Raw genomic sequence first — 26,423 nt, 5'->3', positions numbered from 1 at the left:
GCAGGGTCACAGGCAAGAGGTCAAAGGTGGATGTGGGTGTGAAGGCAGAAGAGAAAAAATGCTCAGAAGTGATTGGGGAGAGGGCAGCTCTGTGAATGGAGAGGGAAGGGGATGGGGAGCTGAAGGAATAGAGATAGAAGTAAAGAGAAAGAGAGAGCTGGGGAGAGGCCTATCAGAAACTGGAGAAGTCCATGTCAATGTCATCTGGTTTGAGAATGACCAGATGGAATATTAGCTGTTGTTCCTCCAATTTGCACAGAATACAAGAGCATCGTACAGTTAGCTCGGCTACAACTAGAACAATCTCTACCTTCTATTTATTAACACCTTGAGTGGAATGAGGATCTCAGGAATAACAGCCTGTGGAGTTCGCTCTGCCATTCAATAGGATGATGGCTGATCCGACTGTGGACTCAGTTCCACCTGTTCTTCTTAACTTCCCCCATTCTTCAAAGATCTCTGGAATTCCACAGATTCAATGAACTCTGGAAGCAACAGTTCCTCCATATCTCAGTCTTAAATCTACTCCCCCAAATCTTGAAGCTGTGTCTCTTTGTTCTAGTCGCAGGTGTCAACCAGCTGAATGGCTTAGCATGTTGCTTTATAATCAACCGAAATTCCCATTTATAAAGATCATGAGGTTCATAGAAGCAGATGCAATTAGCATCTAGCTAAACAAAATCTGCAGATGCTGGGGTCACAAAGGATGAGTAGTCCCTCTTCTCCTGTTCTCCCCCACCCCCCCCACTTCTTTTTATTCAGGCACCTGCCTGGTTCCCCCCCCCCACTCCCCATACCTTGACAAAGGGCCAAAACGTTGGTTGCCCTTACTTCCTAAAGATGCTGATTTTCTCCAGCAGTTTTGTGTATTACCTTTAACATCTAGCCAAAGGAGACCAGGTGTTGGATTAAGAAACTAAAGAAGAGATTTTATTTCCAATCCCTATCACCATAAACTCTCATATCTTGTACTTCATCCGTTCATTTGACATTCCCTCGAAAAGCTTTCCTTTACTGTTGCCAACAAGTACCTTTCAATGGACTTTCTTGCATAATTATGTGTGTGTCACCAATTACTAAGATATCAAATAGCTTTTAACATGAGTAAACAACCCCTTCAGAATTAATTCCACACCCAAACACTTTAGATCTCTTCAACACAGATATGGAATGTAATTAGCAATGCAAACAGTTTTGAATGGATTCAGTTGATAAAAATGGTTATTTAAATATTTTTATGCAAAAGAAAAGTATTCTTTTCTTCTCATTGTAGCAACGACTGTGTGGTTGCTTTGGAAATCGGTCTCTATAACAGGACTTCAAGTAGATAAGCAATCATTGAAATAAAGCATTTTGAAAACAAGTACGCAGCTTGCAGATAGGCAGATGGGTTAACATCATGTACTAATGGTTAGAAGAAGAAATCAACATTGTTTAGTGCAAAAAGAACTTTAGAATGGCCTGAAACATTAGTGGAGTGAAACACAAAAGTGATTGTAGTAAAAACAACACAGAAATGTTGGAGGAACCTGGCCGGTCTTGCAGCGTCCAGAGGAGGTAAAGATATATTACTGACGTTTTGGGCCTGAGCCCTTCTTCAAGGTACAAGCAAAGTACATGAAGGCATCAGAATGCAGATTGAAGACTGGCAGTGGGGGAGGAGTCCAGAACAACAAAAAGTATTAATTGGATATGATATGAGAATTGATTTTTGGATCTGTGAAAGGAGACAGATGGAAAAAGGAAGAGAAAGAAAATGAGCTGAGGGAAAGGCAACAGGGGAAAATATTAATGGCACTGTTTCTAATCATCTGCAAGCAAGGTTAGCATTTGTAAAGCATTAGGATGTTCATGCATCTTTTTCCCCTGTGACGATTGGGATATAGCACTTCACGCGAGATTGTTTACCACATATCCCCAGATCCTGGTCTCCCAGCACCTACTATTATATCACGATGTTGACAAACGTTTATTTAGATTTACACAGGTACAACGTACAAATGCAATGAGCTTCTTGTAGCTAAAGAAACACACTACCAGACAGTGAGTATTACAATTCACATTGACGTAGTACAAAAAAATTGTTGATAGATTTTTGCTAGTGTTAAATTTTGCAATAATTTTCTTTCTTAAAAAGTGATTTTTTAAAAATTTTCCCTTGGTTATTAGCAGAGGAGGCTGAAGGGAAACCTGACAGAGAGGGGTATGAAAGGATGAAGGGCATAGATAAATAGAGTGAGAAAATTTTCCTCATATGCGGGGGCATCGGTTTAAGGTAAGAGGGTTAGAAAGGATCCCAGAAGATTTCTTTCAAACAGTACAAAAGTAAACTGGTACAGCCACACGTTTGTGAGACCATACTTGTGGGGGGCTCTGGCCGCCCAGCCACAGGAATGACATCAATTAAGTGGAAGGCTGCAGAAGAGTTTCACCAGGAATTGAGGGCTTGAGTGAGAGGGAGACGTAAGGGCTTGATTCCCTGAAGCATAGAAGGCTGAAGGGAGATATTATAGAGGGATATAAAATCATGAGTGGTATGGATATAGTGAATGCTCATAGTCTTTAACTCAAAAGTAGATGATTCTAGAACAAGACAACATAGGTTTAAGGGGAGATTGAAGAAGGACCTGAGGGACAAATTTTTCCACAGAGGGCAGTCCAGATCTGAAATGAGTTGTTGAAGGAAGATGTAGAAGTGGCTATAATTGCAACTTTGAACAGATATATAGATAACAATGCACATAAATGCTAGAGTAGTGGTTCTCAACCTTTTTCTTTCCACTCACATATTAAGTAATTCCTTACTAACCACAGAACACCTATGGTATCCTATGGTCGGCATAGATGAGTTGGGCTGAAGGGCCTGTTCTGTGTGGCTCTACGTCTCTAAGGGTGGTTGCAAACTGAAACACACTGTCTGGGAAGGTGCTGGAGGCAGATACACTCACATCAGTCTAGTAATGAGCACTTGAAATGGACAAGGGATCGAAAGCTGGAGACAATGTTTGGCGATTGTGTGGAGGGTACTCAACAGCCAGTACGGGATGGTAGTCAGAAGGCCTGTCTCTGTATCACTGGAGCTGTGACTCTCTTTGTGCCCTGAGCTGTGTGCCAATGTCCCAAGGCTAGTGATTCTTGCAGGGTTACATCTAGATTTTATGCAGATAAACGACAGGTTAATGGTTCAGATGCAGGAACATGTACAACCGAAGGATCTGTTTCCACACTGCATGTCTCGATGACCTTTTACAATATCTAATTCCCTCATGATTTCATTAACCTCAATAGGGTCCTTCCCTTGGTCTCCCATATTCCACGGAGATAAGTCCTAGCCTATCCATCCCTTGTTGGCATGCAAACAGTAGTTCCTCAGAGGGATGGAGGAGATGCTGAGATTTCCCAAGTCACCATGGTAGACTAGGAAGATACAGAAGAACTTCCAGACCCTCGTGGTTGATCTCTTCATTTTTATAGAGTCAAGAGTTCTGCATCCTGGAAAATGGCCTTTCAGCTCAGCTTGACCAAGCTGGTTCCATTTCCCAGAGCTTAGCCCATATCCTTCTAAACTTTTCCCATCTTATAGTCCTGCCCAAATGTCTTTTGAAAGTTACAATTGTCCCCACACCACTACTTCCTCTGGTAGCATATTCTATACACATACCACTCTCTGTGTGGAGATGGCATCCAGTCCCCTTTTAAAACTATCCTTGAATTCTCTGCCCTTTAGTTTTACATTCCTTTAACCTTGGGAAAAGTCTATGATACTTAGAAGAACTTTGGACAGATATATGGATAGGATGGGTTCAGAGGGATTTGGTGAGGTGGGACCAGTGAGGGTCACTTTGGTCAGTGTGGACAAGATGGGCCAAAGGGGCTGTTTCCACACAGTATGGCCCTCATGAGTTCATCAACCCTGATAAGGTCCTCCCCTTAGCCTTCAACGTTTCTCGGTGAGAAGTCCTAGACTATCCGTCAACAGAATCACAGACAGCAATGAGGAACCGTACATGAGTAAGATATATCAGCTAGTTGATTGGTGTCACAACCACAACCTCGCACCCAAAGTTAGCAAAACTAAGGAACTGATTGTGGACTTCAGGACGGGAAATCAGGAGAACACAAACCAGTCCTCATTGAGGGGTCAGCAGTGGAGAGAGTAAAGAATTTCAAATTCCTGGTTGTCAACATCTCTGAAGATCCATCATGGGGCCTCCATGTGTCGACACAATCAGGAAGATGTCTCGTCAGCGGCTGTACTTTGGAGTTAGAGGAGATTTGGTATGACACCAAAGACTTGCAAATTTCAACAGGTTGACCATGGAGAACATTCTGACTGGTTGCATCACTGTCTGGTTTGGAGCTGCCAATACACAGGACAGAAAAAGACTAAAGAGAACTGTGAACCCGGCCAGCGTCAACATGGGCATCAGTCTTCACTCCATTAAGGCATCTACAGGAGGCAGTGTCTCAAGAAAACAGCCTCTATCCTCAAGGACCCTCACCACCTCTTCACACGGTTACCATCAGAAAGGACATACAGAGCCTGAAAACAAGCACCCAAAGATACAAAAAAAAAGCTTCTTCCCTTCCACCAGCTGATTTCTGAATGGGCAATGAACCACAGACATGACCTCACTTTTCTCTTCTCTTGCTCTAATTTATAATTTAAAAAGGTAATTTATAGCAATTCGCGCCTGTAATGCTGCCATACAAAAGCAAATTTTGTAACGTGTTCATAACAATAAATTCTAATTCCTTACAAGTCCCAGCAACATTTTCATGAATATTTTCTGCATCCTTTCCAGTTTAATTATCTTTTTGTATCTGAGTGACCAAACTTGTGAATCTCGTTCATCACTGCCGATGGATTGGTTGGGCATTTCCAGCAATTTTTTCAATGAACTCAAGATTCATTCTGATTTTACAGTATTAATCAATAGCTTTTTACCTGCTATGGTGTAGAGAGCTGTGACAGCCAGCATCAACACTGTTGAAAGGTAAAGATTCCATCCGAGGCACACTTGAACAAACAGGGCACCTGAGTATAGATCTGTCTAGTGAGGCAAACATAGTGGCAAAAAGTGAAGAGCCAACAAAAGGTAAATTGATAGAAAGGTTAAAGTTGACAGAATGTAGAACTGAACAGCAGATAACACAATTACTGCAGGTGATGGAATCTTGAGCAAACAATGAGAAACTGGAGGGTCAGGCAGCATCGAGGGGGAAGAAATGGCTGGTCAATGTTTTGGGATGGGCCCTTTCTCAAGATCCAAAATGTTGAATCTCTTCAGCTTCTTGAAGAACAGTACAGCACAGGAACAGTACCATGTCTGTGCAAATTAAACTAATCCCATTTGCCTGCACATCATCTCTATCCCTCCATTCTCTGCCTGCTTGTGGGTCTGTCCAATGACTAGAATGTTGTTATCCAATGTCATGAAGATAAATGGAAGTACAGAATAATATACAGCTGCCTCAGCTTTAACACGTTCAGTGCAGAAACCATGGGGCCAAGTCCTTCAACACTCTTCCACTTGAGCTGTTCTCGATGTCCATGATTTTAATGGTAGTGTCAAAATCCTCACTCCTGCCCTTTAAAACCCTATTTGATCCATGACCAAAACCAAGGAGCTGATTATGGACTTTAGGAAGGGAAAACCTGACCCAATGATTATTAGGGGGTGGAGAGGGTGAGCAAATTTAAATTCCTGGGAGCCACCATCTTTCCTGGACCCAACACACTAATATAATCATGAAGAAAACAAATTGATGCCTTTACTTTCTCAGCAGTTTGCAGAGGTTTGGTATGACATCGGAAACTTTAGAATGTGTGTTGACAGGCCGCATCACAGCCTAGTATGGGGGCACCAATAGCACTGAGCGCAAAGCCCTGCATGTGGTAGTGGAAACAGCCCAGTACACCACAGGCAAACTTCTCCCCAACAGTCGAAAAAATCTAGATGGAACACTGCCATCAGAGAGCAGCAGCAATCATCAAGGATCCACACCACCCAGCACATGCTCTGTTCTTGCTGCTACCATCAGAAAAGAGACATAGGTGGCACAAGGCTCACACCACCAGGTTCAGGAACAGTTGTTACCCCTCCACCAAACATTAAACAACACTCAGAGACTCATTTAAGGACTCTTGCTTTGCACATTATTTGTTCCTAAATATGTATTTTTTTCTGTATTGCACGTTTTCTTTGTTTATATTTTTCTCTTTTTGAATGCATTGTAGCTGCCTGCTACAAAGAAACACACACACACACACACACAGTGTGGGAGGTTAAGATCAGATTTATTGAGGCTGGAAAGGCTCCTTTTATACAGTGGGAGTTCCCACCATTTGTTTGATTGACTGAAATCAGCTGCATGAATAATAATAGCATGTGGGAACATTCTGACATGGGAATACCCTTCTTTCCCAGCCTGTTATTGATCTGTTAGCCGCGGCAGCTTGGCCCGCGCCATTTTAGAGCTGCTGGTCTTGTACTGCTCCAGCGTTCAACTGCGCCGGATCGCAATGTTAAGGGAGGCGTTACAGTGTGTTTTGCTGCTGTTTACTATCGTGCACGCCACACGAGGTGCCGGCTCAATCTCCGTGGTGGTGGGCCACCACAGCATATCTTTTCTTGAGAACAGCTTGCAGATACCTGGCCTGCAGGAAAAGAATCTCAGGGTTGTTCGTGGCATCATGTACATACTGTGCAATAAATTTGAACTTTGATCTCTGGTTTAGAGTCCATTTTTTTCCTTAACTGAGCCTCTATGAGGCACCTGAGGGTTTTGTTTGGCACGAAAGACACTTTATTACCAGTGGCATGGATGTCAGACTCAAATAACTGGAAAAAAGAGAGCTCCTGGATGGCAGGAGCCATACTCTCTTCTCCCTCCTCCCACCAGATTCCAAGAGAATTTCTTTCCTGCCAATAATCAGAAGGAGGTAACAGGAAAAATAACTTGTAAGCCCTCTTCCCTTCGGTGCTGGAGAGTAAGCTTCAAATCCTGGGTCTCGGCACCTCCCTCTGCAACTGGATCCTTAACTTCATCATCAGAAAACCACAGTCAGTGAGGTTCCACATCTTCTCCTCACTGACATGGGTGCACCACAAGGATGCGTGTTTAGCCCACTGCTCTGCTCTACACCCACAATTCCAATGCCATCTACAAATTTGCTGACGACACCAACGTTGTCGGCAGAATCACAGACGGCAAAGAGGAAGCGTACAGGAGTCAGATAGATCAGCTTGTTGAATGGTGTCACAACAACACCCTTGCACTCAACATTAGCAAATCTAAGGAATTGATTGTGACTTCAGGAAGGGGCCACCAGCAGGACACAAACCAGTCCTCATTAAAGAGTCAACAGTGGAGAGGAAAAAGAACTTCAAATTCCTGGGTGTCTACATCTCTGAAGATCGATCCTGGGCCATCATGTTGATACAATCATGAAGGCAGCTCACCAGCAGCTACATGTTGTTAGGAGTCAGAGAAGATTTCTTTTGTCACCAAAGACTCTTGCAAGTTTCTACAGGTGTACCACTGGGGGGCATTCTGTCTGGTATGGAGGCGCCAACTCTCAGGACAAGGATGAAATCCAGAGGGTTGTGAACTCAGCCAGTGCCATCATGGGCATCAGATTTCACTCCAGTAAGGACATCTTTAAGGTGCCTCAAGAAAGCAGCCTCTAGCATCAAGGACCCTCACCACCCAAGCCATGCCCCTTTCTCACTGCCTGTGACAAATCATAAAGACACACACCCAAGGCTACAAAGACAGCTTCTTCCCCTCCAGCATCAGAAAAGACTTTTAAAAAAATCTATTTTCCCTCTTTATTTTTTAAATATTGTATTTATAGAACCATAATTTATTGCAATTTTGCCCCTGCAATGCATAATTCTGCAGCTGAAAAACAACAACAAACGTCGTGGCACGTGATTGGATTCCAAGAGAAAGTGCCGATCTGTGCAGGCAACCAGAGGATAGGGATCTAGTCTTGACTAAGAAATGAGAAGTGATTCATTCACGAAGGACTAACAAGGCTAGGATGTACACAATGAGAATGAGTGAGGAATAGAATCAGAATTATTGTAATGAACAAGTCACAAAATTTGTTGTTTTGCCACGGCATCACACAGTGCAAACATTCACCTTACAAAAATAATTAATATAGTGAAACAAAAAGTCAAAGTTAAGCAGTGTCTTTGGTTCATTGTTTATTCAGGAATCTGATGGCAATGGGGAAGAAGCTGTCCTTGTGCCACTGAGTGCTCATCTCTAGGTTCCTGTACCTCTTTCCTGATGGTAGCAGAGTGAAGAGGGTGGTAGGGGTCTTTGAGAACAAACTGTTTTTTTTAAAGACACCACTTCATGCAGATGTCCTCGATGGAGTGGTCTGGTGCCCATGACGATGCAGGCCGAGTTAACAATCCTTCGGAATTTTTTCTTGCCCTGAGCATTGACATCTCCATACCAGGCAGCGATGCAACCAGCAGAATGATCTCCACAGTACTCCTGTAGAGAGTCTTCAGTGAAGTACTGAATCTCCTCAATATAGCTATCTGCCTTCTTTGTGATTGCATCAACATGGAGGCTCCAGGACACATCCTCAGAGATGTTGACACCCAGGAGTTTGAAGTTCTTAACCCTCTCCACTACTAAGCGCGCAATGAGTTCTGGATCATGTTCTCCTGACTTCCTCCTGAAGTCCACAATCATCTCTGTGGCTTTGCTAACATTGAGCCCAAGGTTATTGGAGTGATACCACTCAACTATCTGATTGATCTCCTTCCTGTACGCTTCCTCATTGCTGTTTGTGATTCAGCCGATAACCGTAGTGTTATTGACACATTTGTACATAGCACTGGAATTGTGCCTGGTCACACAATCATGGATGTATAGTGAGTAGAGTAGTGTGCACCAATGTTAATATTGAATGAGTTGGAGACGTTTCCAAATTCGTACTGACTGTAGTCTTCCGATGAGGAAGTCAAGAATCCAGTTGCAGAGCCCTAAGGTTTGAAGCTTCTTGACTAGCACTGAGGAAATAAAGGTGTGAAGGCTAAGCTGTAGTCTATGAAGAGTATAAGCTGCTGTGCTCAAGGTGATCCAGAGCTCAGTGGAGAGCCAGTGATATTGCATCTGTTGTGGAGAGATTGTGATGATGGGCGAATTGCAGTGGGTCCAGATAGAGGAACACTATTACCCCGCTGGCGACCCAGGTTTGAATCCGGTGCAGTCTGTTAGGAGTTTGTACGTTCTCCCTGTGTTTTTTGTGGGTTTTCTCCAACCGTTCAAAATGTACAGGGGTTGTAGGTTAATTGGAGTATTTGGGTGGCACAGGCACGTGGGCCAGAAGGGCCTGTTATCATTCTGTCTAAAAAAAAATTAACTGTCCATCTTTCTCCATGGATGCAAGCCCAACCTGTTGAGTCCATCCAGCTCCACTTTGTTCAAGGTTCCAATATTTGGAGTCTTGTGTTTCTCTGCCATATATAAGCTTCTTCCTTAAGAGTGCTTGCCACTCAATTCACCTTTAGTTGTCATTTCACTGGTAACTTTGGTAAGGTCCAATTTGTTAATTAAATTAGCAAAGTTCAGATATGGAAATCTTGAAATGTAAGCATAAGTTTAGAGTTCTGAAGTCGATGGCAACAAACTAAAATGAATTTTCCGCTAAATGGGTCTTCAACGTAAATGGATCTTCTTCTCCTTCCGCAGATGCTGTCTGACCTGCTGGGCGTGTTTCCCGGATTTTCTGCTTTTCCTTCTCTTGAAATTGGTTGCTAACAACCAGCAATCAAAGGTGGTTCAGGATGAAAAAATAGTCAATTTGGAGAGCCTTGTCCTGATCTGCTCACCTTGAAGAAGGGCTCAGGCCCAAAATGTTGGTGATATATCTTTACCTCCTATGGACGCTACGAGACCAGATGAGTTCCTCCAGCAGTCGTGTGTTTTTACTACAATAATGGCATCTGCAGACTTTCATGTTTCACTCCATGTAGTTGGTTTAATGTGTCTGGGCGTGCCGCACTGAAGCAGACTGGCAGAAAGAGATTCAAGTGTGATGGGACTTGCAGAAATTGTGAACCCCTCCCTTCACAAACTACAAGTTTACTGGATCAGCAAAAGAAATCCAGCAGGGGTGCAGATCCAAGTGCATCAAAAACAGATGGTTGAGTCAGCTAAGGAACTTGAGCAATGCCTGTTAAACAAGAAAATCTGTTGGTGCTGGGGACGAGTGCAACATTTGAACATGTTGGAGAAACTCAGCATGTCACACAGCAACCATGGGAATAAAGGGGGTAACCAATGTTTCTGGCCTGGGCCCTTCATCGTCTTCACTGTAATTATGTTTGTTGCCATGTTCAATGAAGAAATGTTTGCCTCATGTAACTCAGTGAGAACTCTCCTCTGTGAGAACTGGTAGCTCATTTTGCATTCTGTTGATGTCCATAGAAGTTTAATTGAATTGTTTATTGTTCATGTACCAAGATACAGTACAAAAAGTCTTGTTTTACGAAAGTCTGCAGACACCATGATCAAAATAAAAACACAATGCTGGTGAAACTCAGCAGGGCAAACAATGTACTTTAAAGAGTAAAAATACATAAACCAACATTTCAGGCTTGAGCCCTTCATCAAGTTATGTGCAAAATGTAGGCAGTCACCTGAACAAAAAAAGAAAGCTTTATGTGCTATCCAGGCAAATCAACTCATACAGCAGGTGGCGCAATAACAACCAATAAGTGTTGAGAGTTACAATAAGCCAAATAGTGCAAGTTATAAAAAAAAGTACATAACATAGTGCAAGATATAGAGAAAAGTAGATTATCAACAGTGCGAGGTCATCATCTTTTGCCAGTGGAAGATCCACTAATATCAGTTGGAATTCTTTGAGTCTGGGGTTGCGGTGATGAAAGGAGATTCTCGGCATCTGAGCGGTCAATTCATCAGATTGGGAAAAGCCATGCCTTATTAAGCAGCTTCGTCTGAGACTATAGTTTATCATTTTGGTGATGGGTCAAAACAAACGAGGCAATCAGTTTTCCATGGAGGCAATCTCACCAGCATGTGCTGACCCTCATTAGATGGTGGCCCCATCACCTCTGGTTCAGACGCCTGTGGAGTTGAGTCCAATGGAGTGAGTTCAGATTGATTGTCGGAGTACATACATGACTTCACATACAACCCCGAGATTCTTTTTCCTGCAAGTGAGGCAGAATTATTACTTATGGTCGTTCAAAAGAAAATTACACAACGTACACATGTGAACAAATGAAGAAATGTAAACAAACTGAATTGTGCAGTCCAGAGAGGAAAAATAAACAATAAAGTGCACAAGAGTCCTTAAACGAGTCCTTGATTGACTTTGTCGTTGAAGAGTCTGATGGTGGAGGGGCAGCAGCTGTTCCTGAACCTGGTGGTGCGAGTCTTGTGGCACCAAAACCTCTTTTCTGAAGGTAGCAGCGAGAACAGAGCGTGTGCCGGGTGGTGTGGATCCTTGATGATTGCTGCTGTTTGCTGACAGCAGTGTTCCTTGTAGATGTCCTCAATAGTGGGGAGGGTTTTACCTGTGATGTCCTGAGCTGTGTCCACTAACTTTTGGAGGGCTTTACACTCGGGTATTGGTGCCCTCATACCAGACTGGGATGCAGCTGGTCAGAACATATTGTACCACCCATCTGTAGAAATTTGCCAGGGTTTCTGATGTCATACCAAACCTCCACAAATTCCTGAGAAAGTAGAGGCACTGATGTGCTTTTATCACAATGACATTTATGTGCCAGGTCCAGGAAAGACCCTCCAAGATAGTGACCCCCAAGAAATTAAATTTGCTCACTTAATCTACTGCCCCTTAATCTGCTCTGATATCCTCCCTCTAACACAGAAAGAGTCCATGAATAAGAGGGTGACAACCTTCAAAATACCACCGTAAGGCTTAGCCTGACCTCGGCACACACATGCAATACTGAATGGAAACATAAGTTCTACTTACGGAGATCTTTGTAAACACAGACAGCAAAAGTGACAGGATAGAGAGGTACATCCGAATTCTTTCTCCTCCAAATCTCTTTTGCAGGTATTCAGGCATGGTCAGAATCTGTGACAAATGTCCGGCAGAAGCAAGTAAGCGCAAGTCAAACCCACCTGTTCTTCAATGTCCCCTAAGGATGATGCAGAAGATGTACTTACCCCAGAGGATATGTAGACTGGAACAAATACCCAAGCCAGCAGGAGTAGCACGTAGGTGGCCTGTTAAAATCATCAGTTATTTTTCAATTCCAGAAGGTGACTACAATAAATTCCCCTTTATTTGCAATTCAATCAACCGCAAACACAACCAGCAAAAAAAAAACCAAGGAAATAAATAAATCAATTTCAAGATAAATAAAATGTTAAATAAAAATTTAAAATTGTGAAAGTAAATGTTCTCCGAAGCAACGTACAACCCCTTGGGAGTAAATGTTCAACCCGCAGAGCGCCCTAGTCATGCCCCGCCCACGGTAGATGTATAAAGTTTCAATAAAGTTGTGTTTGAATAAAATGGTGGCACCCAGGATAAAGAGCCACTGGGGCCATCCTCCCCAAAGGGTCTAATAAGAGGATCTTTAATAGGATATTATTAAGTGCATTAGTAAGGCTTTATCTGTAAACTTGGGAGTGGGGGTTAGAGTAGGATCTAGTGCGACACTTACAGCGTTAGCCAATGGGAGTACAAATTTAAATTTTGTTGCAAGTTTACAGAAATTACTTGTCTTCATAATTAAAGACTATAAAACCAAATTTTTTTTCAATTTAAGTCTTGCACCTTGTCTTTTAAATGGTGCATTTTTAATTCAGGAGTATTGAAAGAGTGACTCTCAATCAACTGGAAAATTTGCATGACCGACATCCACGATCCCCGAGGGGGCCGGATTAAATTCAACATTACATCATGCAGGAGGTCATTTGGCCTGTGATGGTTCTTGTTTCCTCTGGAATCCACTTTCTATACCTCCCTTCCTTGGTCTCTGCCACTGTGCGGTTCTGTTAACAACATCACTGTCATATTTGGGCTACGAGTCGGGCATCTACACATTAAAGACCCTTCGCAATTTGTAGTTTCTAAGGGAAATTTAAACTGCAGATGGACTACAAATCAAGCTGCCTGACAGATCACGTCTTTCCACCAATTCCCAAACTTATTCTTACCGAGTAGAAGCAGGCAGCAGGGAGCATTGGGTGTAAGATTTACCAAAATTCAACAGAATTTGAAAGCAGCTGTGAGACACACCCTTTCTCACTGTGCACAGTTCTGGTGGTCATTCAGATGCTACCGGGTGTGGAGGGCTTGGAGTCCAGAGGCTAGGGGACTGCATGCAGTGTGACCCAATTAAGGGCTAGAAAATCGTGAGGGGAAGGGATCAGGTGAGTGATCACCTACCCCCCTCCACACCCCCCAGAGTAAAAAGGTCTGAACTAGAGAACCTTGACCTTCGATTTAAAGTAAGAGGGGAAGGATTTAAAAGGACACCACCCCCCCCCCCCCCCCACACACACACACACACACACACACACACACACACAGATTAGTGGGTCTAAGGAACATATTTCCAGAAGAAACAGTGAGATGGATACAATTGCAACAATTAAAACACCTGTTGGCATCTATATCCATCGATCCCTCAAAGTTGCCGTGCAAGTTGATAGCGTGGTAGTGGAGGAATATGTTGTGCTGGCCTTCATTAGTCAGGGACTAAACATGAATGTCTGCAGACATTCATGTCTGCAGGTTGAAGTAAAAACCACAACACTGGAGAAATTTAGCAGATCAAACAGCGTCCTTTATACAGCAAAGGTAATGATACATAACCAATCTTTCAGGCTTGAGCCCTTCATCAAGGTATGAGCAAAATATAGGCAGGCATCCAAACAAAATTATTTCATTGGTCAGGGTGCTGAGTTCAAGAGCCACGAGGAAACGTGGCAGCTCTATAAAACTCTGGCTCGACCATGCATGGAGTATTTTGTTCAGTTCTGGTCACTTCATTACAGGAAAGATGTAACTGCTTTAGAGAGGGCGAAGAGCAGATTTACCAGAATGTTGCCTGAATTGGAGTATGTGTCGTTTGAAGCAAAGTTGACAGAGCTCGGGCTTTTCTCTTTGGGGTGTTGATGGATAGAGGTGCTGTAGGCTTAGATAGGGTGTATCTTTTTCCCAGGGTGGCAATGGCAATATCATAGAATGTCTGTTTGAGGGGAGACATCACAGGGATGGTGGTGGAGGTTGGTACAATAGGGACTTTTCATTAACTTTTAGATAGATACATGGATGAAAGAAAAATAGGAGAGGGGGCTTTGGGTGTTAGAGAGCTAAGGATTACGTTGATTTTGGGTCCCGCATCGGACTTGTCAGCCACAAACGAGCCTGCAGCTGACGTGGACATTTACCCCTCCATAAATCTTCGTCTGCGAAGCCAAGCCAGAGAGATATATATATTTATAAATATCTATCTATCGGCACAACATTGTGGGCCAAAAGGCCTGTACTGTGATTTTCCATGCTGTAGACAGGTAAATAGGCCAAACACAGGCAAATAGAACCTCAGGTGAGGAACTTGGTCAGTCTGGTTGAGTTGGGCCAGAAGGTCTGCTTCTGTGCAGTACAGCCTTATCACCTACCTCTAAAGTTCACCTCTACTGAAGTCAATGGAACAAAAGCATGACACAGAACAATGACTGTATTGTATGTTTGGCACCAACAGCCAAAGAAACAATTCCATCCCATAATATCCACTGAAGCAACTCCAAGGTCTCCTCACACCCCGAGTATTGTTTGGGGTGATAAGGTAACACCCAATAAAATAATTATACTTTAAAATAAGAAAACTGCGTAAGGGTTATTGACTGATTCATGGAAGCTGACACTGATGTAATCTGACCCCAGGTGAATCACAGAATAGGTATTCTCTTGACAGATTAATACACTTCTATGAAATATTTAAGCATGAAAAGAAGTGCCAAGTAAACATAATTAAAGCCACTGGGGTGAAACAACAGAAGGTTTGACTGGCCTTTCCCAAAGTAAGGATAGTGATGAGAAATCTAATATGTGCTGATAGAAATCTCACTTCAGAAACATTGTTTAAGGAAGGGAAGCAATGTTTTGGAACTTCAGAATTTCTTGGAGGTTATTTTACTTAGGTGCTCATTCCTTGAAGAAGGGTTCAGGCCTGAAACATTAGTCGATATTTCTACCTCCAATGGATGCTACAAGACCTGCTGAGTTCTTCCAGCATTTCTGTGTTTTTACTACAATCACAGTGTCCGCAGACTTTTGTATTTCACTGATGACAAAAATGATGATACCGTAACCACAAACTGAAACAGGTTTTACTCTCCGACCTATTACAAATATCTTTAGTGGATATCGTGTCTATAACCAGAAAAGAAACTGATTACAGACTTCTGGAGAAGGGATGGAATTGTCTTCTCAGTCCATATCACCTCTGCTAAGGTGGAGATGGTAGACATCTAAAGTTTCTAGGAGTAAACATCTCCAGCGACCCTTCCTGATTCGCCCACGCAAAAGTGTGCACCAGCCCCTCTAGTCCTCCAGAGACTGGAGGAAATGTAACATCTCGTAACAACTTCTGCTGATGCACTTTCGAAAGTATCCCGTCAGAGTGCATCCCTGTGTGGGATGGAGGCTGCTCTGTCCAAGACTGCAGAGGATTGGGAATGGCTCAGGCCATCTCACACACACACACACACACACACACACACACACACACACACCTCCTTCCCCTCCATCGACTCATCTATAGCTCCCCTACCTTGGAAAAGCAACCAACATATTAAAAGACTCGTGCCATGCCAGCCACCCTCTCCTTACCCCAACGCTTTACAAGAATGAGATCACTCACAACCAAGTTCAAGGACAGCTTCTTTCCTACTTGAATGATCATCAGAAAAGTCAATTTGTAGCATCTCCATAAACCTTAGAACCTCTGTACTCTGCCTTGCTGTTGGACTATGCACGGGATGTCTTGCTCGACTGTTTGCAAGCAAACTCTATCCAGGCACATGTTGCGATAAACTGGTTGGCACCCTCCAACCAGATGGCATTAACAGAGATATCTTCAGTTTCCATTTTCCCCGGCCCTGTCTCCCTTTGTCTCCTTTCCTCCAGTTCCCCATCCCTTGCCCCTCTCTCTCAAGTTCCCAACCCGTCTCTTCCTCCAGCTGTGCATTCACAGAGTTATTCCCCTCCCCCCAATCAGTTCTCAGCTTTCCTCTCTGTCCGCCTATGGTCTCTCAGGTGTTGGCCTGCGCTCCTCCCCCTACCCTGCACTCCTCCCCCTGCCCCTTCATTCCTACTCCTGCCTTTTTATTCAGACATCCGTCTGTTTTTTTGCTCAGACCTTGACAAAGGGCTCAGGCACATACCGTCAGTTATATACTTTTGTGCTATCTATGGTCGCTACGTGACCTGCTGAGTTTCTCCAGCACTTTTGTGTATTTACTACTGTGATGGAATATTTGGGAATGTTTTGGGAGATAAATTGGTAAAATCAGAGAAGGTTACATACACACACTTTAAAATGGATCTTATTTGAAAAACTGAAGAATTTCTATTCAATGTGACTTTACAGAAACTATGGAGAATGCTATGCACATTTCACAAATAGGTGCTAATTGAAATGATGTCATGAAATGAAGAGGCTATTGAATTCGAAAAGCCAGGTTGTCTGTGTGGGACTTTTTTTGCAAGACTTTTGACCTCTCTGCAAAGTGCTCACTCAAAGGTCATTGAGAGGCTTGTTGATCTAAAACAGCAGATGGACAAGACTAACTCCTATTGTTTGCTGGGTTTTGGGGTCCTTTGGGCTTGTAACACTAGAATTAGTGTCTGCAGACTTTCATGTTTTACTTTGATCTATATCCCTCTAAACCACTCATGTCAAACTCTGGCCCACGGGCAAAATTTGGCCCGCGATATAATTATATTTGGCCCGCAAGATCATATCAAAAATTTATTAGAGGTGACCCGCTGGCCGCCACGCCAGTATAGCGCATGCACAATAACCGCTGTGTCCCAGGGTGAGAGAGAGAGAGAGAAAAATCCTGGTCCTTGAAAAGTAGTGGTGGGTGGTTTTATAAACACGCTGTCGTGTCCCCCCGCCCACCCCCCCCACCGCAGCGCGGCCTGGCCGGTGTCAGGGGAAGCCAAGGCCACTTCCTAGCACCCGGAACCCCAGTGGCACAGCGTTTCTTGGAGCTGCAGATGGAGTCGGGACGCCGGAGGAAAGATTGGGGCTCCCCGCCGGGCGATGGGGGCGCCGGCCACCGGCCGCCCTGCGCCTTCTCACCGGACCAGCGGCGGGTGCCTGGAGTACACGTGGAGAGTGAGGCTGGTCGGGCAGGAAGGGTGGAAGCCCCCCGCCAATCTCGGGAGTGGCGTGGGCTGGATCGGGATTAGCCGCGCTCACCTGCTCCTCCACTGCTGACTGGGATCCCAGCGCAGACCTGAGCGCGGAGACTGCCCTGGAAAGGTCCTGGGACACCGGCACGGAAAGAAAAGGGGATCCGGGAGAAACTCAGCAGGTCAAGGGGGGATCCGGGAGAAACTCAGCAGGTCAAAGGGGGGTCCGAGAGAAACTCAGCAGGTCAAGGGGGAGGGATCCGGGAGAAACTCAGAAGGTCAAGGGGAGGGGGTCTGGGAGAAACTCAACAGGACAAGGGGTGTTCGGGAGAAACTCAGCAGGTCAAGGGAGGTCCGGGAGAAACTCAGCAGGTCAAGGGGGGTCCGGGAGAAACACAGCAGGTCAAGGGAGGTCCGGGAGAAACTCAGCAGGTCAAGGGGGATCTGGGAGAAACTCAGCAGGTCAAGGGAGGTCCGGGAGAAACTCAGCAGGTCAAAGGGGGGTCCGAGAGAAACTCAGCAGGTCAAGGGGGAGGGATCCGGGAGAAACTCAGAAGGTCAAGGGGAGGGGGTCTGGGAGAAACTCAACAGGACAAGGGGTGTTCGGGAGAAACTCAGCAGGTCAAGGGAGGTCCGGGAGAAACTCAGCAGGTCAAGGGGGGTCCGGGAGAAACACAGCAGGTCAAGGGAGGTCCGGGAGAAACTCAGCAGGTCAAGGGGGATCTGGGAGAAACTCAGCAGGTCAAGGGAGGTCCGGGAGAAACTCAGCAGGTCAAGGAGTGTCCGGCAGAAACTCAGGGGGGGCCTGACCTCACCAGGACCGTTGCCCACTCCCCCTCCCTGCCGCAGGCCGACCCGCGACTCACAGTGATGGGGCCGCTGATCGGCCGAGATGCCGCCCTGCAGCGAGAGCCGATGCCCCCGCACTGTCATTGTCCAACCCGATCGCCCGCAAACCCCGCCCTCCCGCACACAGGCCTGAGTAAGTATTATGAACTTTAATCTCAGGATAAAACGATCTTACAATAGTTTCATGTCACAGTGATAAATATATTCCTGGTTAAAAATGGTCCTGCACCTGGATACAAGCTCATTAGGCATAAAACTTGAAAAGTGTGTCAATCAAAGGATATCTGTACCAATGGAAAAAGGGCATGGCAAATAACCCTGCTAGAGTTCATGCCCACAATCAGTCACCCATTTGATTGTTTCAGGAATCATGTTATCCTCCCACATTCTCAATAGCCCTCAGATTTTACTATTCGACAGCACACTAGCAACATTTGACAAATCCTCTATAGAGAAATATTATTTATTGAATATTTTGTTTCTCATTTGTTAATGCTTCTGGAAAGAGTTTATCCAAAACTATTATTAAACATTTATTTAATAAGAAAAAGTTTAACATTACATATGTTGAAAGAAGAGAAATCATGCAGATGTTGTTGAAAATTTTCAATAAATATTTAGTTCGGCCCTCGACTTAGTCCAAGTTTTTAATTTTGGCCCTCCGTGAATTTGAGTTTGACACCCCTGCTCTAAACCCTTCCATCCATCATCTGTCAAAAATGTCTGTTGAATATTGTAACAGTGCAGCCTCCAAATAAAAAGTTTATTGTGAAACAAGAAAGCCTGCAGACACTGTAATTGTGGTAAAAACACACCAAAATGCTGGAGGAACTCAGCTAGCCTCTCAGTGTCCACAGGAGACAAAGATATATTGCCGATGATGTATTCCTAATGAGATCAAATGCAGGCAAATGGGACCAGCCCAGAATGCCAACTTGGCTGGCATGGATAAATTGGGCCAAAGAGTCTGTTCTGTGTCGTGATCATGAAACTTACATTCCATTCAAATCCGGCAACAGCAATTCCCCCAGCTGCCCCTGTGCCAGCCAGTCCGATGAACAGTCCAGAACCTTCACTGCTGGCGAACAGCGATGCCCCAATCTGTGGAGAAAAGCAGGATCGACTTTAGCCTGTGGACAAGACTGCCATGTGCGACAATGGTCACTGGCTGCCCTCTAGTGCCCCAGCCGTGCATTGCACACAGATGGATTAGCATATCTTTAGAAACACCGAGGATAACTGGCCTGTTTGAATTCCTTGAGCCTACTCTGCCATTCAATAATATCATAGCTGATAATCCAAGACCCTGATCCTACTTTCACCCCGATTCAATTGATCTCTTTAGCCCTGATAACCAGTGGCAGATTAACCATCATGTTGAGTAGGCTTAAGCCTACGAGCCTGGAAGGGAGGGAGAGGGGGGACCCGAGAGCAAAAAATAAAAGGTGTATTTTGGATAATATTTCAGTACTCTTGTCTTCTTACTTATATCTGGAATATTACAAGTTATACAAATACTATTTTGTTTTCGAAATTAGGCTCCAACTTATAAACATTTAGAAGTAGGGCTTTTAGGACTTCGTACTGCAGCTGTGAGATTGTGTTCACCATGACGAAGCTATTACATCATGTGTTGGGATTAACACGCACGTATACTGGTTAAAGACGGAGCAAAGCCTGTTGAACATTAATGGGAGTACTGTGAAATCCATAAAATATGACGGTAGACCAGTGGCTCTCAACCTTTTTCTTTCCACTCACATCCCACTTTAAGTGTATTTCCTATGCCATCAGTGCTCTTTGATGAGTATGGGATTGCTTCAGGTGGTCTGTGGATGGAAAGAAAAAGTTTGAAAACCACTGTTTTAATCATCCCTCATCGACTCGTTATGTGCACAGTTTCAGAACTCCAAAGGAAATGGGCCAACGACAATTTCAGTAATTGTTATTTCAGTAACAATTGGGTCTAGAGCAGGGGTGTCAAACTCAAATTCACGGAGGGCCAAAATTAAAAACTTGGACTAAGTCGAGGGCCGAACTAAATATTTATTGAAAATTTTCAACAACATCTGCATGTTTTCTCTTCTTTCAACATATGTAATGTTAAACTTTTTCTTATTAAAATAAATGTTTAATAATAGTTTTGGATAAACTCTTTCCAGAAGCATTAACAAATGAGAAATAAAATATTCAATCAATAATATTTCTCTATAGAGGATTTGTCAAATGTTGCTAGTGTGCTGTCGAATAGTAAAATCTGAGGGCTATTGAGAATGTGGGAGAATAACATGATTCCTGAAACAATCAAATGGGTGACTGATTGTGGGCATGAACTCTAGCAGGGTTATTTGCCATGCCCTTTTTCCATTGGTACAGATATCCTTTGATTTACACACTTTTCAAGTTTTATGCCTAATGAGCTTGTATCCAGGTGCAGGACCATTTTTAACCAGGAATATACTTATCACTGTGACATAAAACTATTGTAAGATCGTTTTATCCTGAGATTAAAGTTCATAATACTTACTCAGGCCTGTGTGCGGGAGGGCGGGGTTTGCGGGCGATCGGGTTGGACAACGACAGTGCGGGGGCATCGGCTCTCGCTGCAGGGCGGCATCTCGGCGGATCAGCGGCCCTGTCACCGTGAGTCGCGGGTCGGCCTGCGGCAGGGAGAGGGAGTGGGCAACGGTCCTGGCGAGGTCAGGCCCGAGGCCTCCGGTTCCGGGCGCTGGGAAGCGGCCTTGGCTTCCCCTGACACCGGCCAGGCCCCAAAACCAGAGTCCATAGTGAGACCCTGCAACATAAATAGAGGAGGTGGGTCGATTAGCGGGCTGACGCCAATGCATTCTGGGATTTGTTGTATTACTGTGCATGCGCTATACTGCCGCCGCGGCCAGCGGGCCACCTCTAATACATTTTTGAAATGATCTTGCGGGCCAAATATAATTATATCGCGGGCCAAATTTGGCCCGCGGGCCAGAGTTTGACATGTGTGGTCTAGAGCAATGATTCTCAATCTTCTCTTCCCACTCACATCCCACCTTAAGCCATCCCTTACTAATCACAGACCAAGGTTATGGGGAGAAGGCAGGGGAGTGGGAGAATGGATCAACTCATGATGGAATGGCAGAGAGGACTCGACAGGCCAAATTTTTATATCGTATGGTCTTTTGGACTGATGAATGAGATGGAGTGGAGATGGCTCCCATTGAGGGGAGGAATGAACTGAATCTCCAGCCTGCAAGTTATTGCTCTGTAATTGAGCAGGTCGCTCTGCTCAGAAGCCACATCCAGTTGCACAATTTAAACTACCTATAAGTAAACACTGAAATTCTTGATGTGGAAACACAACGACCTGGACCATCTCCAAAGCAGAAATTGTTCCAAATCAACTATCTCATCTTCCTCCAGCTGGCCCCACCCTCAGTCTTTTAATTTTCCCTTGCTTCTCTCTTCCTTGGTCTGGCACCTGTCAATCTACTGCCTCTGACCGTCCCTGTATTACCAACTCCCACTGGCCCCTCCCATCCTGTCCTCATTGACTCTCTCGATGTTGATGAAGGCTCTGGCCTGGAACGTTGACCATTCTCCTCCTCCCACTGATTGAATCTGTGGAATTCATTGCCCATTGAAGCAGTGGAGGCTACCTCAGTAAATATATTTAAGAGAAAGCTGAACAGATTTTTTTTTTTTTACACTCAGTGGAAGTCGAAAATCCAAACTGCTAGGGGATTGGGTCAATCTTGATTTTCAGATTTTCTGGATTCTTGAATTTAAATTTATTTAAATTTAGATGTACAGCACAGCAACAGGTCATTTCGGCCCACGAGTCCATGCTGCCAAATTTACACCCAATTAACCTACACTCCCGGTAAGTTTCAAATGATGGGAGGAAATCGGAGCCCCTGGGGAAAACCCACGCAGACGCGGGAAGAACATTCAAACTCCTTACAGAGAACAAGGGATTCAATCCTCGCTCCCAATGGCTGGCGCTGTAAAGGCATTGTGCTAACCGCTACGCCAACCAGGCTGCGGAGGAGGAATAAAGAGATGAACAGGAATTTTTTGATTGCTTATTCATTATCAAATACAGTGCATTTCATTTATCAAAACGAGCAGTTGGGAAGAAAAATAAAGTCAATAAGCATGGTCGCCTGTTGCAGCTGTGTATGTGCATGCATGCAAAAGGCCACTAAATTTTAAAAGTTTGAGAGTTTTTGATAAGTCCAGATTTTTGGGTGGTCCAGATTTCTGGCATCTGTATCTTTGGACTTTGACTGTAGTCGGGGAATTAAGGGATATGACGAAAAGGCAGGTTAGTGGAAATAAGCCGATCATCAGATTAGCCATGATCTCATTGAATGGCAGAGCAGGCTCGACGGGCCAGATCGTCAACTCCTGTTCTGTTTCTATGTTCTTGCTGAGTTCCCCTAGCAGATTGCTTGTTGTTCCATCTACATTCTCCATTGCCTTAGCAGTAAGTCAGTACTTACAGGCCACCAGGACATGTCTCTGCCAGCTAGGAAGTATCCACTCAGCGTGTTCCTACTCACTCTGCAGGAGGACTGTGTGGAAAGAGAGAAAAAAGTGGGAATTACCGGGAGATTCTGCAAAAAAATAGATATTTTGCTGCAAACAAGTTTTGGGGAAATACATCTGAATCGCTAAAAATGTCAATAACTTTTGATATTTCATGGACAATTTGTTTAACACCTCTCAGATCACCTTTATTTGTTGTTCATACCATGCATTACACGGTAAAGATGAGATAGCATTTTTCCAGGACCACAGAGCAGATTTACATAAATGGAAGTAAAAATATTTAATGCATATACAATAAAAGTCCACAATACACTATCCACGTATATCCTGGGAATTCTGGAACCCGATTGCATGGGGGGAAAAAAAAACTGTTGCCCAATCTGGATGTAAGGGCCCTGAGTGCCACGGTACCTCCTACCAGATGGCAGAAGGGAGAACAGTTTACATGAGGGGAGTGTGGAGTCCTTCACAACATTTACTACTTCCCACGTACATCATGTATTGTAGATATTCGTCATGGTTGGATATTTAATTTTGCTATTGACGTCAGTCTGATGTGGCAATTGTTTGACCATTCTTGTTTCTGGGATCTCGCTGATAACAGTGAAATCACAGCATGGATGTGAGTGATGTGTGACATTGTGAACGAGCCTTCACATATCCCATATTTACTTGAGCCTATCACCCCCCCCCACCCCAGTAAAGAGCTAAAAATGAGTGGTGAGAAGACCTTCTGATCAGACTGCTCTCTCTCTCTCTCACACACACACACACACAAAATCAACTCCATTTCCTAGCTCAGCAAGAAAATAATGTCGAAGAGGAGAAACAATAGGAGAGAGAGAGAATGAGAAAGAGGGAGGAAAAAGGAGAATGAAAAAAATAAAGAGGGATTATGATAAGGAGAGATGGGGAGGAAGGAGAGTAGGTGAGTGGAAGAGGAAAGCAGGGACAGAATATGCAGCAGGAAGCTTCAGTGGAGAAAGAATCAGCAGTATGAGGTGTGCTGCCACAGGAAGGCGGCCGACATCATAATGGATCATCACCCTGGTCTCAACCTTCAGGCAGAAGATACAGAAGCCCGAGGACCAGCACCTCTAGGTTCAAGAATCGTTTATTTCCAACAGCGATCAGGCTGTTGACCCTCATGGACTGCTCAAAGGGATCATCTACACTAGTGGTTTTCCAATTTTTTTCTTTCCATTCACAAACCACCTTAATCCATCGGTGCTCTGTGATTAGTAAGGGATAGCTTAAGGTGGTATGTGGGTGGAAAGAAAAAGTTTCTGAACGGGCAATGAACCACAGACACTGCCTCGCTTTCTCTCTTTTTACACTAGCTGTATTTATTTTTTAATCTTGTATTGACCGAATTGAAATTTTTCACCTTGATCTGCACAAAATGGCTGCCGCAAAACAACAAATCTCCTGACAGGTGTTCATGACGATGAGTCCAATTCAGAATTCTGAGTGCTATTTTGCAAGGAGTTTGACGGGCAAGGACAGGGATATTGCCCAATGTGCTTCACTGGTTTTGGTTACTGCAGATTGCTAATATTGAAGTTTAATTTTAAGATAATGTTGATAGCATTTCTTTCCAGATCTCAGCATTAAGTTTTCTTTGAAACAGCAAGTGTAACACACCTGTTCTAGAGAGTTGAATATTATAAGCGTTAATCTTTCATATCCAATGGGTACATTAAAAATATGCTTTGTGTTTTTCTGGCCCCAGGTTTTCAATTTCAGGAGGATTTTAATTGTTCAAGATTCCTTTTATTGTCACATAACAATACATGAAAATGTAGCATAAATAACATAGTTGAATCAGAATTTATTGTCTTGAACATATCGTGAAATTTGTTGTTTTGCGGTAGCATCGCAAATATTGCTCTAAATTAATTTCTAAATAAATAAATATTGCAAGAAGAGAGGAGAAAGTGATGTCTGGGGTTCATTGTCCATTCACGCATTTTGGCTCTTACATGCCCTGAATCCTTGTTATAGTTTGCCAAATACATGTAGATTTTATATTTTTTCTTACATATATATTTTTTAATAAATTCGGTCGTAAGTGTGGATGGACACAAGCCGCCTAGGTTGCAAAACTAGGAGTACCACTCCTGGTCTTTTTTCTTCCACAGACAATATTAAAAGGTGCTTGAGAATGAAGAACTTACAGGGAAATAGACAAATGAAACAAGTTTAACAAACCAAGTTCTTTCTAAGATCAGGTACAGGTTCAAATGTACACCAGTCACAGACTGCTCTGTCAGCACAAAAGGGCCACCTGCATTATTGCAATAAAGTTTTGGATAGGATTACTGAGAATATTTATTATCCATCTTGTGTGGATTTACTGACGACTCACCCAAGCTGCCAGTGACTTGGGGGTCAAAGGGCTCACACAGGCGGTGGGCGACTTGCGGTCAAAGGACTCTCACAGGCTGCAGGCTGCTGGAGACTGGCCTATGGGAACCAATAACAGAACTGGGATTCGAGAGGATGCTGACAGCAAAGGGATTGAAGGCTGAAAACTTTGAAATTGTGTCGGATGCTTTGGATTTGGAGCTCAGATTGCCTCGGCTGTGAAGCTGCAAGGGCTGCAGGAACACTGGAGGTGAATCCAGGAACATTCAGTGATCGTTTGCTTCTCTGTCTATAATTATTGAGGGGGTTTCTGGCAATACTCATGGTGAACCTTTGTTTGCCTTTATGGCAGGTAAAAGTTGAAGTATATCATGAAAATAAAAATAATCTTTGAACCTTTATTGCCTCTAAATTTAATTTGATTTGTTTACTACTAGTTTTCTTTACAAATATCTATTTGGGTGCAGGAGGAATTTCAGTGCAAGTGTATAATGTTCAATGTGTATGACAATAAAATCATTGTCAAATGAACATTCTCATTGTGGTGAATGTCTGCCAAGTTGTGATTTTTCACAACTACCACCTGGGCCCGCCACGGACTCTTACTGGGTTCAATTACTCCCCCTTTAAACAGTCTCTGGGCCTCTGCTTTAATAAACTCACGATCCTCTTTGCTGTAAGAACGGCTCTTAGTGGCAATCAGCCGACACTCGGGGGATCAATCACTGAAAAGGGAGGGAGCTTTGATCTTTAATGTGGACAGACCTCAAAGCAGCTTATCACCAAATTCCCATATATGGCTTTTGAGGCTGATGGGGGGGGGGGTTTATACCAGTTTAAAAGGGTTCCTTTTGGAGTCACTAATCCTGTGTCAGTGTTTCAGAGGGAAATAGATAAGATTGTTTGGACATACGAGTTACAGGGTACATTTCCCTATCTGGATAATGTCACTATCTGTGGGAAAACACAGGCTGAGCACAACAACAACTTAAAGAAATTTTTAGCAACAGTTAAAGAACTCAACCTTACATTTAACAAGAGCAAATGTGTGTTCAACACGACAGAGCTACCCATTCTGGGCTACATTGTCCACAAGGGCGAAATCCGCCCCGACCTGGAAAGAATGGTGTATGGGATTCTTTTCCTACTACTGCAAATGAGTTCGAGACTTTGTTTGACACTAAATCTTTTCCTCTCTCTCCAATGCCCTTTAAGGCTTTCGAGAGAATTGAAGCTGATATTGCCAAAGCTGCAT

At 43.8% G+C, this 26,423-nt stretch overlaps 1 protein-coding gene across 1 annotated transcript in view; it reads right to left on the bottom strand.

Annotated features, from left to right (window-relative positions):
• LOC138746569 (sodium/mannose cotransporter SLC5A10-like) overlaps positions 1 to 22,800 on the bottom strand; it is a 31,721-nt gene extending 8,921 nt beyond the window's left edge. Inside the window, exons 1-5 of the mRNA XM_069904858.1 lie at positions 22,753 to 22,800; positions 19,256 to 19,360; positions 12,199 to 12,258; positions 12,002 to 12,106; positions 4,949 to 5,054 (exon numbers count right to left, since the gene is read on the bottom strand). Of these exons, the coding sequence (XP_069760959.1) occupies positions 4,949 to 5,054; positions 12,002 to 12,106; positions 12,199 to 12,258; positions 19,256 to 19,360; positions 22,753 to 22,767 (391 nt within the window). The 5' untranslated portion in view covers positions 22,768 to 22,800. The remainder of the gene's footprint in view (positions 1 to 4,948; positions 5,055 to 12,001; positions 12,107 to 12,198; positions 12,259 to 19,255; positions 19,361 to 22,752) is intronic.
• Positions 22,801 to 26,423: the final 3,623 nt, after the last annotated feature.

This window comes from Narcine bancroftii, chromosome 12 (genome assembly GCF_036971445.1).
Source record: "Narcine bancroftii isolate sNarBan1 chromosome 12, sNarBan1.hap1, whole genome shotgun sequence".
Lineage (NCBI taxonomy): Eukaryota > Metazoa > Chordata > Chondrichthyes > Torpediniformes > Narcinidae > Narcine > Narcine bancroftii.
This window is presented reverse-complemented; position numbering and strand designations above follow the sequence as displayed.